The sequence below is a fragment of the Moschus berezovskii genome, chromosome 12 (assembly GCF_049115385.1).
Source record: "Moschus berezovskii isolate FMDL1 chromosome 12, NW_MosBer_1.0, whole genome shotgun sequence".
In the NCBI taxonomy this organism is placed as follows: Eukaryota; Metazoa; Chordata; class Mammalia; order Artiodactyla; family Moschidae; genus Moschus; species Moschus berezovskii.
In genome coordinates this window covers 7,422,250-7,438,474 of record NC_142471.1, presented here as the reverse complement: position 1 = coordinate 7,438,474, position 16,225 = coordinate 7,422,250, and the positions used below count along the sequence as shown (strand labels likewise).

At 44.4% G+C, this 16,225-nt stretch overlaps 1 protein-coding gene across 25 annotated transcripts; it reads right to left on the bottom strand.

Moving 5' to 3' along the window:
* Positions 1 to 1,400: 1,400 nt before the first annotated feature.
* LOC129555865 (uncharacterized) lies at positions 1,401 to 16,118 on the bottom strand. 25 transcript variants are annotated; one of them, XM_088841849.1, is made up of 6 exons: positions 12,014 to 16,118; positions 5,450 to 11,649; positions 5,262 to 5,362; positions 4,965 to 5,064; positions 4,325 to 4,474; positions 1,401 to 2,146 (listed from the first exon to the last, which is right to left on the bottom strand). In XM_088841849.1, exon 1 carries the CDS (start codon positions 16,047 to 16,049, stop codon positions 15,588 to 15,590), a length of 462 nt encoding a protein of 153 aa, XP_088697975.1. In that variant the 5' UTR covers positions 16,050 to 16,118; the 3' UTR covers positions 1,401 to 2,146; positions 4,325 to 4,474; positions 4,965 to 5,064; positions 5,262 to 5,362; positions 5,450 to 11,649; positions 12,014 to 15,587. The 25 variants fall into 25 exon arrangements, with proteins under 25 accessions (XP_088697975.1, XP_088697989.1, XP_088697985.1 ...); XM_088841863.1 differs by lacking the exon at positions 4,325 to 4,474 and having other exon boundaries at positions 4,965 to 5,362; positions 5,450 to 9,714; positions 9,967 to 10,044; positions 11,567 to 11,649; XM_088841859.1 differs by lacking the exon at positions 4,325 to 4,474 and having other exon boundaries at positions 4,965 to 5,362; positions 5,450 to 9,714; positions 9,967 to 10,041; positions 11,567 to 11,649.
* Between the last annotated feature and the right edge of the window lie 107 nt (positions 16,119 to 16,225).

Genomic DNA, 16,225 nt, shown 5'->3' with positions numbered 1-16,225 from the left:
CCCACAAACTGGTTTGCGGTCTTTGATTTTTGTTGTTGCTGTTTCTGTTGGCTGGTTGATTTGGCATCACAGCACGTGAACTCTTAGTTCCCTGACCAGGGACTGAACCCACACCCCCGCTTTGGAAGCACAGAGTCTTAACCACTGGACCTTCAGGGAAGTCCCTGGTGTGCAGTCTTTGTCTTTTGTTCACACACTCCATTCATTCAGTAGTCTGGGGGCTGGGAGGACGCAGTCCTGCCCCAGGCACGGCCACCTTAGCTGTCCCTCACCTCCCGTCCCGGCCCTATGCAACTCGCAACACTCAGGCCAGGCGCCCATCCGCTTTGCCACAGGTCCACACGTGATCACCGGCCTCTCTTTCCTCTGAACCCCCACGGAGCTTGTAGATGAGTCCCATAATTTAGCTCTTAGTTATGTATGTGGCAGGGGATTTCCTGATTAAGTTGTGCATGCTATTTGTCTTGAGTTTTGTGAAAGCAAAACTCAACCTACACCTGACTTCAAATGCAAGGCTGGACTTGGGAGCTGACCCACTAATTAATAATCACTGTGCTGTGCTGTGCTAAGCCACCTCAGTCCAGTCTGACTCTCTGCGACCCCACGGACTGTAGCCTGCCAGGCTCCTCTGTCCATGGGATTCTCCAGGCAAGAATACTGGAGTGGGTTGCCATGCCCTCCTCCAGGGTAATCACTATATTTCAGTGCTTTCTGTTCTCTGACCCAGACACTTACGGTGTTAAGTAGGCACTTTGTACACACTTACCTCTGTGAGGTTGATATTATCATCTTTTTTTTTTTTAGAGATGGGGAAACTGAAACTCAGAGAAATTAAGTGACTTGGTGAAATTTCCATAGTTGCTAAGTAGCTAAACTTGAATTTAAGTCTGATGTTTTAAAAAATGGTATGGTATGAATAATTCAAAGTAATGGGTAATTCTTTTTAAAAAAAATCATGCACAGTTGACTTCAGAAAATGTGTGGATATGTATATTTAAGGGGAAGTTGGACTCTCTTTTTAAGTTATAAACTATTATTTCAACTAACCTTGATTCTCCTAGGTGCGGGTTTCCCAGGTGGCACTAGTGGTAAAGAACCCACCTGCCAATGCAGGAGACATAAGAGACATGGGTGAGATCCCTGAGTTGGGAAGATCTCCTGGAGGAGAGCACGGCAACCCACTCCAGTATTCTTGCCAGGGGAATCCTGTGGATAGAGGAGCTTGACAGGCTACAGTCCATAGGGTCACAAAGAGTCGGACACGACTGGTGACTTAGCACACACACACTCCTAGGTATAGACCTTTTTTTATCCCCACTGAGGTAGCCCTGCACAGCTGTGGGGACTCAGGGTGAGGTTGAACCAATAGTTATCATACTTTGCTGTGTTTGAGACAGAAACTTTATTTTTAAAATACATTTCCTGGGGTTCTACCTCTCAGATAATATGATTCACTTGTGAAAAGGCATCTTACACATTCCAAGAGCAATTGTTTTCAAATGAATTGTGTGTGGTTTTGATATTTGGGGGACTTAATTCTTAAGTATATTTTCTGAATAAAGTGAAATTCAGACTTTAAAAATGCCCCTCATACACACACACATATACACATACACAAGTTGGAAACCTGAAACAGGTTCTATTTACTTATTTATTTGGGAGATTCAGTTTAACTACTGTTATAGTTCAGTCACTCAGTTGTATCTGACTCTTTGTGACCCCCTGAACTGCAGCACACCAGGCTTCCCTGTCCTTCAGTATCTCCCGGAGTTTGCTCAAACTCATGTCCATTGAGTCAATGATGTCATCCAACTATCTCATCCTCTGTCGTCCCCTTCTCCTCCTGCCTTCAATCTTGCCCAGCATCAGGGTCTTTTTCAATGAGTCTGCTCTTTGCATCAGGTGGCCAATGTACTGGAGCTTCAGCTTCAACATCAGTCCTTCCAATGAATATTCAAGGTTGATTTCCTTTAGGACTGACTGGTCTGATCTTGCTGTCCCAGGGACTCTCAAGAGTCTTCTCCAGCACCATAGTTCGCATTTCAAGTTTCAAATGAAGAAAAGGATGGATGATAAGTCAGGCAATCTTAAAGAGCTTATGTCCCTGTAGCAGAGATTCCAGGAAGAGCAGCAACAGCTCCCATATCTGGAAAACAACATGAAAGGACAGCAATGAGGAAGTCCTTGAACGTCACAGTTCAAGGCAGTTTTATGTTTACTGAGCATCTTCTGTGTGCTGAGTACTAAAACCTCCAGCCTGGAGAAAAGTGTGGTGTAGGCAGAGAACAGATAAGACACATCATAGGGACTTCTTAAGTTCTTTAAGTTCAGCAGGTCCAGGATATTACTTTATGAGCCAAAGTGAGAAAAAAAATTCAAGGAGTGATAGTGGTGGATGACTCAGAAAGGATTCAAGATAAGAGTTTCATAGAGATGGTCAGAATGAGGTCATTGGCAGCTTGAGTGATAACTACTTCCTGGAGTGGCGGGTGTGGAGGGATGCTGAGTAGCAGGGGTGGTTCCTCAAGTAAGATCTTGAAGTTTGGCTACAGGAGGTACAAGAACTGGTTGGTTTTAGAACAAGCACCTGCTTCAGCCTAGTCTGGAAATACTTTAGATGACAAAAGCCAATGTTAATGGGAACAGGCTGTATGCCTTACACTTTTCATGTCATTGAATCCCTCTATCAACCTCTGCAGTAAGTACTGTTTTTATACCCATTTCACAGGTAAGGAAATTGAGGCACAGAAAGTTTAAGTGACTCACCTATCACACAGCTGGTAAAGTGCAGAACAGGAATGAGAGCCCCGGTTCTCTTCCTCCAGGTCCTGTACTCTTAAGTGCTGGGTGATAGTTACCCATACTGATATGTCTCTGGACATATCAGTAAATCTCAATTCATTTGTCACCTGGTCTTGCTGTTGTTTTCATGTCAACTTTCAGAAGAAAGTGAAGTATAGGAGAGCAATTTGCCTGTGTTCACACAGAAAGATGGCAAGAGAGAGAGGCACCCATCAGAGTACGAGTTACTCTCATAGGACTTAAAGTGGCTGGACACAGGGATTTTGAGCTTTTAGCACTGTGTGAAACACAGCTAGACAGCCAAGATGAACCAGGGACTCTGCATCCATTAGAAAGAGCAAACTGTTATGAACTTCCCTGGTGATCTAATGGTTAAGACTCTGCTTCTACTGCAGGGGCTGTGGGTTCAATCTCTGGTTGAGGAACTAAGATCCCACATGCCATGCAGCACAGTCAAACAACAACAACAATCATTTAGCTAGTCTCCAGCCCATACCCACCTCTGCATTCCTGATGACCCCCAAAAAGGAAAGCTATATTTGAGAAGAAACGACTTTGTTTTCACTCTCTGGATATTTGAAAATGCTGGGGCTTCAAAGCCTTTCCCCAGGCCCAGATGGATGGAAAGTTCATTTGAAACCAGTAACATACTACCTGTAATTCACGGGGTCGCGGAGAGTCGGACACGACTGAGCGACTGAGCTGAGTTGAGCTGAGCTGAACATACTACCTAACATTATTTTTAATATATATTTTAATAATATACTAATAATATATAATAATTATATATAATACAGTATTATACTAATAATGTATGCATATATATTACATATATACATACACAGATATATATACACCCATGCAAAATGCATTGGTCATCTTGGGTTTAGCTTTGAGTTCTTAAAAGGAAAATCACAGCCTAAGCATAAAGGGCTGTAATTCGCTTCTTTTTATCCTAAGTTAATGACTTTGCTTTATCAGCTTGGAGTGTGTGTGACTGACCTATTGGCCTTTCTCTGTCCAGTAATGAATATATGTGCTTTGAAAATGTGTGTAGCTGGGCAAAGAGAAAACTGGAAGGATAATTGTCATAATGATGGGGTAAGAAAATCAGGCTCTGATTTTTGTGACTATGGTCACTGCTGCTTCTACAACTGTCACAGCATAAGGAAAATGGTGGTGAGACATCCATTGAGAAGTTGAAAGGAGACCTTATCGTCTGTTGAAGAAAAATTGTGGTATCAGCTTTGGCTATGCTATCAGGGCCAGAGTTGAGGATAAAAGGGGTGTACATGTCTACCTTCCCAATGCCATCTGTGCTGTGCATCTTTAAAAGGGATGTGTTGGGAGTTATGTTGTAGTCCAGTGGTTAAGACTCATGCTTCCACTGCAGGGGGTGTAGGTTCAGTCCTTGGTTGGGACACAGATCCCACTGCCACTATGTGGTGTGGCAAAAAAATTAAAATATGCAGGTTAAATTGCTGAAGACCTAATACTATGCAAGTATTCTAGAGGAACTTACTGTTTTTTTTTGGCTTCCCTGGTGGTTCAGATGGTAAAGAATCTGCCTGCAATCAATCCCTGGGTTGGGAAGATTCCCCTGGAGAAGGGAATGGCAACCCACTCCAGTATTCTTGCCTGGAGAATTTCATAGGCCGAAGAACCTGGTGGGCTACAGTCCATGGGGTTGAAGAGTCGAATTACAAACTTCAGACAGTTTTTTTTTCTAAATAATTTTGAATGATCGCCCCTAATTTATCCTTTGTAAGGGCTTCCCTGGTGGCTCAGAGGTTAAAGCGTCTGCCTCCATTGCGGGAGACCCGGGTTCGATCCCTGGGTCGGGAAGATCCCCTGGAGAAGGAAATGGTAACCCACTCCAGTATTCTTGCCTGGAGAATCCCATGGATGGAAAAGCCTGGTAGGCTACAGTCCACGGGGTTGCAAAGAGTCGGAGATGACTGAGCGACTGAACGGAATGGAAGGGATATAGTATTCCAAACAAAACGTTTTTAAAGCTCAGTAACAGGCATGAATGGTTATTAGCAATAAGAGATAATTACTGTGGAGAATCAACATGGAGAATCACATATTGCCTCCCGCTGTTTTGGAAATCATATTGGGCAGGGAGGCACTACCAGTAACCCTCAAGGCGGTGCCTTTACCTGTACAAGTCAGCTCCTCGTGGTGTCCTGGTCTGGAACCCAGACTGCCTGGTTTTCCTCCTTCAGTTCATTCTGCGTCACTGTGCAGCTCAGAAACGTGCTGAGGTCATGTGTGGTTAAGACGAGAATTTACCATAGTCATTTTCCCTCCTGACCTGCCTATTATAAGACAGTCTACAGCGATTTGCAAACCGTTTTCTTTCAGAAGGCACAATGGGCCGCCATCCACTGGGCTCCACTGAGGGTAGGGGACTGGGAGAGTGGGAGGGAGGCAGGGAGCGGGCATGGAATCCTGACCTCAGAGGGCGGCTGTGAGGTGGTGCCGTCCTGCACACACAATCCCTAGGGGCGCCTGAGGATGCAGCACTGGCTTCGGTCCAGGTGCATTGGAGGCAGTCCTAGAAGTAAGAACATCCATTATGCTTAGTAAGATCTTAGGTTGTAACGGCTGCCTTGAGCCTGCAGACATTTTTTATACAACTCACAATCCAGAAGAAGCACTCTTTCTGCCTCTGCGGCCATATGTTTTTCCAGCTGGACCTCCACCAGTCTTGTGCTGTCCAGAAAGTTCTCATTCACTCATCCCAAGGGTAGCTCAATGGCTTTTCTGAGTACGGCTGGAAGTGTCAGCAGGAGTCCTGGCCACAGGGAGAAATCAAGCTACCTGAGCTTGGAGACAAAGCTCTCAACTCGGCAGTCTGTGTCTTCAGATGCTGTGCTTTCCTTATTCAATTTAAACTGGGAGAAAAGTAAATAAACACATTGAAATATGTGAAAAACATTCGTATTAGCATGCTTTTTTTTTCCCTTCTGTGATTGAGACTGCCTCATCAAACCCAACAGTGGGAAAATGAAAGAACAGCTTTTTATCCTAAAACTAGAATCCACTCACTTATTTACTCTGATTAGCCAGTGACCTCTGGACCCTGTTTTCCATTGTTCATCTTCTATTCACCTGGGGAACTGGGGTTGTTTTTGCTTTTCCAGATGTTGTTTTTCAGATTGGTTGATCCGATGGTTGGAGTTACAACTCTCTGATACCCTTTGGAGTTCTGGCCAAAGGGCCAAGGTTCACTTTTCCTAATTCTAACCAAGTCGCTGGGTCTTTGCTATTCAGACTTGGCTGCTGCCCTTTTTCCTTGGAGTGAATTTAGGATTCAGTTCCTCATCCTCAAGAGCCCTAACTGGAAAGAAAATCGATCTCACGTTCCCTGTGGAAAACTCCTTGAAAAAACCCACAGGGAACTGAGCTGTTATGTATAAAGCTCTTACTTGTATTGACATATTTATATTTGATTTACAATAGAAACCCCACTTCTTTACTTTAATAGTGTCCTCATTACTTGCTGGTTAGTCTCGGACTACACTTCCCGTTGCCTCCCCACCATTCATTGCCCCTTCCCTGCACAACTGTTTTTTTCCAAGCCATCCCCTTGTTGGCACTTGTGTAGGTTTAAATCTTTTCACATCACCTTCACACTACAATATGTGCAGGGGCAAAAATGATGTCTCAGATAACATAAAGAGGTCTTAGAACACCCTACACTAGCAGTATAAAATCCAAAATCCTGATAATACTAGTTTGGGGAGACCAATTAAATTCAGGGATTGCTATGAAATTGTGCAATCTGAATCAGTATTTTTCAGAGCAGGCAAGGGAAAGCAATATTATGAGGAAATCACACTGATTTTCACTTTCTTTCTGGTTTGTTGGTTTCACAAAATGCTTAAATAAGAATATAATTACAATATTTCTAAATGGATTGTGCAACTGCTCTGAAGCTTGACAATACACCTCCCAACACTCACAATAACACAAGTGGCATATATCTGGTAGGTTACCCATTAAACGACTGTGACAGATCGTATTTCTGGTTAATTGTTAGTTCCTTATGACCTTAGACTTTGCCTGTGTATTTAATAACACCATCTGCTGCCTAGGGTAGCAATGCCACCTTTTAACATGAGGATTACTGTTCTTACTTCGTAAACAACCGTGCTCCATCAGAGGTGTTGAAATTCTACCATAGAATTATTTAAATTATACTACCTATGGAAAGCTCAGAAAAAGAAACTTGACATTCTTGCTTCTGCTGGCTTTATGGGCTTCTCCTAAAACGTCATAATTTATATACCATAATAAAAGCATAAAAAAGATTTACAAGTTGTATTCTTGGTCTCCAGAACGAAGTATTTTAAAAAGAACTCTGACTCTGTTGTGCCTATCTTGTCTGTCTTCTTCCAGGCTAGTTTCTCACTGCATTATCTCTGGGAAATTTCCCAATAAAACAGACGATTAAAAAATAATTCCCACAGAATGAAATGAGATGACATCTTTTTTTTTTTTTAAATTATCACCCAAGACCATGCATCTCTGTTCTGGGGCATGTTAAGAATCCTGCTGGTGTTCAAGAAATACGAAAACTTCTGTTACCACGTGGCCTGTGATAGGGTAACTGTGGATGGGGTTTTCAGTGGGCCTCTTTGTTCAGGACCCACAGATGCCCCTGGGAAATGAACTCTTGGTGGTCAGAGTGAGGGCTGGAGCGGGTCAGAGTGTCTACTTTAACTGAACCAGGCCCGTGCTGCACAGTACACTAATTTAGTGCAATTCTCCAATTCATGACTCAGAACGGCCAAAAAACAGAGGCTCTCTGGAATGGGGGAACTGCCTCGCATCTAACCTGCTTCTCCTACCAGCAGCGGAAACTGCATCTTTCTGAGGCAGAAGAAAGAAACACCATAGACTTGTTCATTCATTTGCCCTTTAATCCATTGCTAGCCTTGATTCCAAAAGGAACTGAGGGGAATGAAAATTATTGCTTAATTTTACCAGGGAAATGATAAAAGGTGAAAACTTTTCCCCAGTCGCTATAATTTTTCATTCCTTAACATGGTGACACTTTTAAACCGCAGGAGTGAGCTTTAGAGAATAAAGCATTCTAGGTAGTGTGTGTATGATTTTTTAACTGATGCTAGGAAAGATTGAAGGCAAGAGAAGGGGATGACAAAGGATGAGATGGCGGGACAGTATCACCGACTCGATGGAAACGAGTTTGAGCAAACTCAGGAGATACTGAAAGACAGGGGGGCCTGAGGGCTGTAGTCCATGGGTTTGCAAAGAGCTGGACACAACTTACTGACTGAACAAACAACAAGGCTCATAGAATTGATCACTATAAGCCCAGCACTCACACAACCCGCAACTTTATGCTAAAGTGTGGATACTTCACAGAGTATGAGTTTGTTGTTGTCTTTTAATTACTTGGAATGGGAGAGGCTGGCCTGAAGACTTATCACATGAGAATAATCAAGAGGTTGTCTGCCAACAGAAAACAATTTCAAGAGTACAGAATGTAGAATTCAGAGCCTAAACCACTTGATAGCATCCCAAAAAGGCATGTCCTAACATGTTTTCAGTGTAAGAGAGATTCAGCATTCCAGGCTTTTAAAAGAATGTCTCTTGTTACAGCTCAAGGGAGCTGCTTGTCCTTTTCCACCCTCTGAATTCATGGAATCTGGAAGTCTGATTCTGGAACACTCATTTTCAAATAAATTGAGTCATCTTTATATGAAAACTAGAGAACTTGGCTTTTTTCGCCCCCGTTTTTGAAGAACAGTTGAAACAACCACCACATGTAAATGCTTCCCACCATCACAGTTTTTTAATTTTTTGGTTGCACTGGGTCTCCATCGCTGTTCTCCAGCTTTCTCCAGCTGCAGGGCACGGACTTCCCATGGTGGTGGCTTCTCTTGCTGTGGAGCACAGACTCTAGGTGCGCAGGGCTCCGTAGCTGTGGTCCATGGGCTTAGCCGCTCCATGGCGCGTGGGATCTTCCTAGATCAGGAATCAAGCCCTTGGTCCCTGCACTGGCAAGCGAATTCCTATCCACTATACCACCAGGAAAGTCCCCACCACGATTTCTGAAATACACAGAACTGATGAAGCTTCATTAATTTTTTTCATAATCAGAACCAAATAAATGAAGGTTGTATAGAAAGCCGCAAGTGTAACATTTCACTATGGTTAACAAAAGCACAACAAATTTCGAAAACATCAGAATTCCTAGAACTTACTCTCACAACATCCTTTATAAATTTAGTATATAGCCAGCAAAGAACCACACAGCTATTAAGCAGTGGGATCCTGGATGAGAATACAAAAATACCTCAAAACAAGTTTCCACATCCTGCTGACCTATTCAGCCAAATGCTGGTCAGTGTATGGAATTGTTGTCAGGTTTTGTTTTGTTTTTTCCTTCTCTTTTTCTTCAACTGTGGCCCTCCTGACTAATCTGAAAGGCCTGTGGTTAGTATACTGAGTTTTGCCTACCACATATATACATATATATCACTCTCTTGTGGAAAGAAATATTTTCTATAAGCTTTGAGACACTTTAGTCGGGCATATTAATGCTGATACAGATGCTTTTCCCCTAGCTAACTTAAACTAAGTATAGACTGTGGTTTAGACACTCCTAGCCTGGGATCTGAGCCCAAACCAAGCAGACATATTCTCAGATGATATGATGATCTGGTAGCCATTTAACCTCACAATTTTATCCGATGGCACAAATCCCCCAGATAGTGGACAGGCACTTACAGTCATTTTTCTGCATTGTTTTGTGATTCCATATGAGTCAGAAGACTGTTGGGCTTGGGTTTGCCACATTCTCTTTGTTTCCATTATCCTCACCCACCATTTGAAGGGTCAGAGCAGAAATGGTGTCAAGTTCAAAATTCCCTCTTCCTATCAAGAAAACACAGACCCAGAGTGTTCCAGTGATCTGTCTCGGGTCCCGGGCCAGCTGCGTGAAGAGAACCAATGGTCCCACAGACATCTCCCATGCAGATATGTACATGTATGTAAAAAAGAACCTGTGAAAGAAACAGAAATAGGAGGCAGCCCACCAGTGGGCTAAAGAAAGAACTGCAGTTTGGGAAACCTGAATTCTAGCTGTTGTTCGACTGTATATCCCTTGGCCTCAGGCAAGTCCCTTACCGTGCTGGTGCCTCAGCTCACCGACTCAGTGAGCAGATGCCGATGCCTCAGTCCTCCTTAGGGTAACAAACAGGTCTGCTAAGGCAAATACAGATAAATGGAAAGAAAGAATAACAGCAGTCTGAAAAACGTTCACAATCTAGCTACTTCTTAAACGCTAAAAGATAACAGCCCCTAGGATGTTCATAAATGCTAGCTCCCAGGTATGTTTCGGAATCAACTTTATCACTCAGGAATTTGCTTAAAGGGCTGAGGAGGCTTGCCAACTAGCCCATCAAAGTTCATTTGTATTTGCATTTTAGCTGTCTATGACAAGCTTTTTAGTAAACGTGATATATTTAGTCAGTTACTTCTAGGAAATCTATTTCTCTTTCTGTCTACCAGTGGTTTTTGCTAGGGCTCAAACCCAGGCTATCTGCTTCCGTGGATTTAGTTTTCTTCTTCCCGGTATGAACTTCAGTTCTGAGTGTGAATCTAAATTCTCTCCATAGTTTTGCACTCCTCTTGCCAAAGAGGTATCACCACCATGTGGGCCCAGGAATGGATGTGGTACCAACGCAGATTGGCATTCACTCCAATTAACAAATTACAGCCCACAATTACGCTTTTGAACTTCCCTTTCTTTTCTCCTTCTACAGAGTCAGTGTCAGTTCTCTGTGTCTCCTTTACACACAAAACTGACCCAAAAAAAAAGTTAAAAGTTTTCAAATGCTTATTGTTAATATTTGCATCTCTGGATATCACTGGGCTATCACCCACATATATATAACTGCTTTAAATAACATTACTTTGTGTGTGTTTGCTAAACACATTAGACCAGGGCAAGTCAGTCACCAGAACAGATTATAGAAACCCCCATTGGTAGAGACCAAATTTTCTTGTTGATTGGCATTCTTTTGTGAGATATATTTTCATCTTCTCAAGAGAAAGTCAATCTAGCTCATACTGGCTCCCTTCCATTTCATAAGAAATACAAACAATAAAAACAAAACTTTATTTGAATAAGTTACAATCACTTGGCTTCCGAGAGCCCCTTCATAATGATGAAATTCCATGAAACACCTGACTTCATGGTTTTTTCTCTTTAGTGCCTTGTAGCCCTACTGTCGGACACGACTGAGCGACTTCACTTTCACTTTTCACTTTCACACATTGGAGAAGGAAATGGCGACCCACTCCAATGTTCTTGCCTGGAGAATCCCGGGGACGGGGGAGCCTGGTGGGCTTCCGTCTATGGGGTCACACAGAGTCGGACACGACTGAAGTGACTTAGCAGCAGCAGCAGCAGCCCTACTGTATTTACCTGTCTGCATGTAGAGTAGTCAGAATTGTAGTCCTATACAAGGAATTAAATGACTTCATGAGACTTCTCTTTTTGTTTTTAGGGAAATAGGGCATAAAGAGTTAGAGGTGCAGTATTCCAGTTTGGTGAGTAACCAAACCATTTCCTCGCTCAACTAAATCCTAGAAATGAATTTTGAATCCAAACACCAATATCAATTTTTATCTATAGTTTATAAATTCTAAGTTTCACCAGCATAAAACGGTCTATCGTTTAAGGAGCTCCATACTAGGCACGGCAGGCGGCAAGCTGACTCACCTCTACCGTATCTCTCCATCTGCTGTGACTGTTGACTTTTCTTTGGATCGCCTGTCCTATGAACTACACTAGAATCTTGTTTCCTATAAATACGGGTATAGAGAGGCAAATCTTAACATTCTTTTTGTTAACACTCACAAATGTTAACATTCTTCTTCAAGGCCTGTAAACTGTGCATACTTTTTATTTTAAATGCAAAACGTATATAGTATGTTCTGGACTACAAGCATGTGTATTCATCGCTCAATCATACCTGACTCTTTGTGACCCCATGGACTGTAGCCTGCCAGGCTCCTCAGTCCATGGAATTCTCCAGGCAAGAATACTGGAGTGGGGTGCCATCTTCCCAACCCAGGGATTGAACCCAGATCTCTTGCATTGCAGGCAGATACTTTACCATTTGAGGCACCCATTCTAGACTATATTGTTAGACAAAAATACTCATACCTGCATTTCAGTTCTGGCACTCATCTTTAATGTTACTGCAAGAAAATCACTTTTCACTATCTGAGGTTTTCAGCTTCTGAAAAAGGACATGAATAAAATTTATACTCAAAATAACTTTTATGAATGCCCATATGAAAGCAATAATAAACATAAAGCTATCACATCATGCTTAACCTTTCAGAATTGTAACATCTTCTATTTTTTTCAGTCCCCTTATTCCTGAATATGTATGTAGGAAAGTTACCTTTTTAAGTAGGCAGGCTAAATGAGAGAAAGTGTATTATTATTTTCAAACATTATCTTTGAGGTTGGCTTGCTCTTTTGTCAGTGTCTTCCCCCCGGTATCTTTTAAAGGATTCCAGTGAATGTCTTAAATAGAGGTTAAACCCACATCCAGATATTATTCCAGAAAAGTGCATTTCATCATGCTCTTTCCAAAAAGTCAATAGGAGGGTTCTGGCATCAAATGGCTGTTGAATGCCTTCCAGTTCTCCTCCAAATTTCCTTGCAGACTGAGCGAGTGTGTGACCTCAATCTCTCCTTTATCTGTATTTTTCACTTAGCTCTTTAAATTCTGACACTGTCAGTAGTTAATCTACATCAAGGCCCCAAATTTTACTGTATGTGGGGACTGTACCTATGTTTACACACAGGCTGGTGACTAACAGCTTCTGTGTGTAATATGTGGATGACTGAGAGTTTCTGTGATTTCCTAGACTTTCCACAGAGAGCTCATCTGCTCCATATGCAGAAGTCTCTTTAGTATCTGAACGTTTTCTGCACACAGGAGAGATAGGCTGTAGGGAGAGGTCAAACAGAGGGAAAGTATTTCTAAAATAGCAAATTTGCAATTTGAAAACCAGTAGGATTGTCTCATAAAATGCTACTGCTTAGAAGGAAGGTGCTCATATCTATTACAGAAGGCTCTTTTATGTCATGACTCTCCATAGTATATGTGAATGTGTCATATAAACAAATATGCTCAAATATGTATTAATAACTTTTTCAAAGTGGAAAGCCTTGAATATCACACATGCTTTTCCAGTCTTAGGATACTTCTGGCCTAGTACAAGAAGCCTAGGATGGTAGCCACAAATATTCAGATACCATATGGCAGTATTTTTTTTTTTACCTTCAAATATGCCAGGGTCAGAGTTTAAGAAGCTTTAGTATGGTTGAAACATCATGTTATTAATAGAAGCTGCACTCTAAAGAATGAACGCTATGATTCCATGCGTGGATACAGGGTGACATGAACTCAGCAGTCCCTAGAAATACCACCTCCTGGTCAGCACCCACACATTGCTGGGGGCAGGGGGTCATCGCTCTCCCACAGCTGTGTGTCCTCCAGGAAGAGCTCCATCAGGGTCGTTTGGTGAGAATCATTTCTTTACACTGCCCTGTCACCTGCCAGTACAGGGCTGTGGTGTGTTAACAAGAGCATCTCAGCTGGAGTGAGCTCCGGAGTTCAGATTCAGATTTTAGATGTTTAATGCTCATGCAGGGGAAACCTGTGCAGGTGTTGCATTTGTTCCACCCACTGAGCTATTGCTTGGAACTGCTCTGTTTGGTTTACCTTTCAATCAGTTCCCTTATGCCAGTTTTGGAGAGTGGCATACTGAATGGTTTTCCTTTTGCTTCTAATCTGCAGTTTTGTTGTTGTTAGAAATTAGAGCTGGAAGGAAGACTGTTGCTCCATCTTGTCTCAGCAGGAGTGCTCCCCATAGAATATTCCTTTAGTTCTTAATACAAATTGCAGCATTTCCGCATTCTGCTAAAAAGCCAGCTTCAACCCACTGCCCCACCAACACTTCACCCGGCATCAGCCTGTCTGGCCACATAGGAATGTGTAGGAGGACACCACAGCCAACCTGGTAACCTTGACTTGGAGTGGCAGAGATGATCATAGTTTTCTTTTGAGAAGATCTGGAGCCTTTTAAGCAAGAGGGCAGAGTCTACGTGACTAAAACATACCAACTTCCTCTTTCATAAGTCATCACATGATGAACTACAATTACAATTCCTGCCTTGTCTCTGCGAATTGCAGACGCATTGCCTCACCCTAGAAACCCTGCTCCTGTGTGTGGAGGAGGCGGCTCTAACTGCTGCAGCAGCCGCTTTGGAAGGGTTCCAATTCCAGTCTGTGCCGGGAGGGAGGGCGGTGGGTGGAAGACGAAAACAAAGCTCTGTTTACTTAGCATACATCGATAAAGCTGCTTCGGAGAGACATGAAAGGCCAGGCAGCATGAAAGACTTTTGATACAATATAAGGAATTGCTGCTCTGGATCCACGGCCAGCCTTAACCCCCTTCATTCCGGATCCTTTTATGGCAAGAGAAACCAGAACTAAAACAAACCTTTCCATCTTCCACTGGGCATTTCGTTAGGGAAGTTACAACAACTTGAGGTTTCAACACTAAACTGGCAGTGTAAAATAAAAAGGAAATGCTCTTCATTTGGAGAAGAAAAGCTCTGTTCCATAAAAACCCTGACTTAGTACCCCTCAAGGCAGAATTTGGAGCTCAGTGTTTCTATTTTGGGACAGAGCGACAGGCTGTCCCACGAGGATATTACAGTGCCTGCCTGCTCGCAGGTAAATGAGTAAAATTAGGCCGTGGCTGTAACCCCGAGTTGTTTTCTTTTAATATTTCCATCCCAGCCTACTGAGGCCATTTCCTGGGAGGTATTGAGATGGCTCATCTCTCTACAGCACAGAGCCTGGGTCTCATTCCCTTTGGTTAGTCGCCTAGTGGCTTAAGTTACATGCTAGGAGAGGCTCTGGGTCTCCTAGGAGTGTAACAGGTCCTGAAAGCGGTGCATGATAACAGGGACCAGGTGTGGCCAAACCCACTGGCACCAGTTGCTGGGGATCGGGGTCCTATCCTCCCAGCTAGGATTGTAATTGCAGGGCAAGATCCGGGAGCAGATGGGGAGACCTTTATGGAGGCGCACCTTCTCTGGAAATCCCCACAAGACATTCAGGCTTTGCCTGCAATAATATATTTAGGTCTGGCATTACATTTTCTGTGCCATTTTCGAACAGGTTTTCTCATGTGCTTTAAGCAGCTCCCTCCACTGTTTCTCTAAGGGTGTTTTTCCTCTTCCCTGTGGTTAATCCTTTGAGGCAACCTGGCATTTTCAATAGCAACAACTAGAGAGAAACGTCAGCAGGATTTTTTTTTTTTCTCTCTCCACCTACCAATCCAGTCGTAGGAAAGATAATATAATTAGTACCCTGTTCTTCCCACACTTAACCAGCTCATTCCAGTCTCAGGGAGAGAGGTGGGCCTGTTTTCCAACAAAGGAAGCTCGGGAGGCCGCCCTTCCAGAGCTGAAGTGTAAAGGTCCCAACTGAGAGTGACTAAGCCCGCGTCTATTAGTCAGGAAGACTAACGACCAGCCAAAAGTGATTTACCATAACACACGCCAGCTCCTCCTCCCGATAAAAGTGTGAAACTCAAGTGCTCAATTCAGTCTGGGCACAGCCTGTGGCTGCCAACGGTGGCAGAACGCGGCGAGACTCGCTGGCTCTGCACCCACATGCCGCCTTCGCGCCAGGCGGGTTTGCACCCACCTAAGCCCAGCCTTGGGCCGTGTGGTGGGCTCGAGGTCGCCCCTGCCAGCGGCACGGGGCCGGGAATGCCCGAGATCTGCCGGGTCCGCGCGACCCGCTGGCCAGCCAGCAGCTCACCCCCAAGCGCGCGCGGACCCCGCCGCCGCTCGTGCCCGTGCCCCGCGCCACCTGGAGTCCAAGTTTGGCCCCGCGGACCGGGCCCGGAGGCCTAGAGTCGCCGGCGGGGGGCGGAGCCTGCGCGGTGACGCGGCCACTCTGGCCGCTGACCCCGGATCCCTGGAATGTGCATTCGTTCAATGGAGCCGCCAGTGCCAGCGGCGCCGAGTCACGTCTGCGCGGAGCGTGCGCACTCGGCGGCGGCGGCGCACGCGGCCCGCGGCCCCGCGCCCACGTCACGCGGCAGCCGCGCGAACCTGCGCCCGGCGGCCGGGCCCCCCGCGTGGCAGCGAGAGCGGGGTGCATCGCGCCGCGCTGCCGCTCCCTCCCGGAAGGGCTGCGGGAAGCGGCGGGCGGACTCGATCCTAAGCCTGAGAGCACGCCCTCTTTTAGTAAAACTTCAGGGGGCCGGCGGCGCCTGTGTCCTCCCCAAGACACAGGCGAGTGTAAAAGCACTTGCCGAAGAGTTCAAATAAAGCTCC

What these genes read in the sequence shown, in the direction of transcription:
- LOC129555865 (XM_088841845.1), bottom strand. Translation starts at nt 16,049, where the DNA reads ATGCACCCCGCTCTCGCTGCCACGCGGGGGGCCCGGCCGCCGGGCGCA.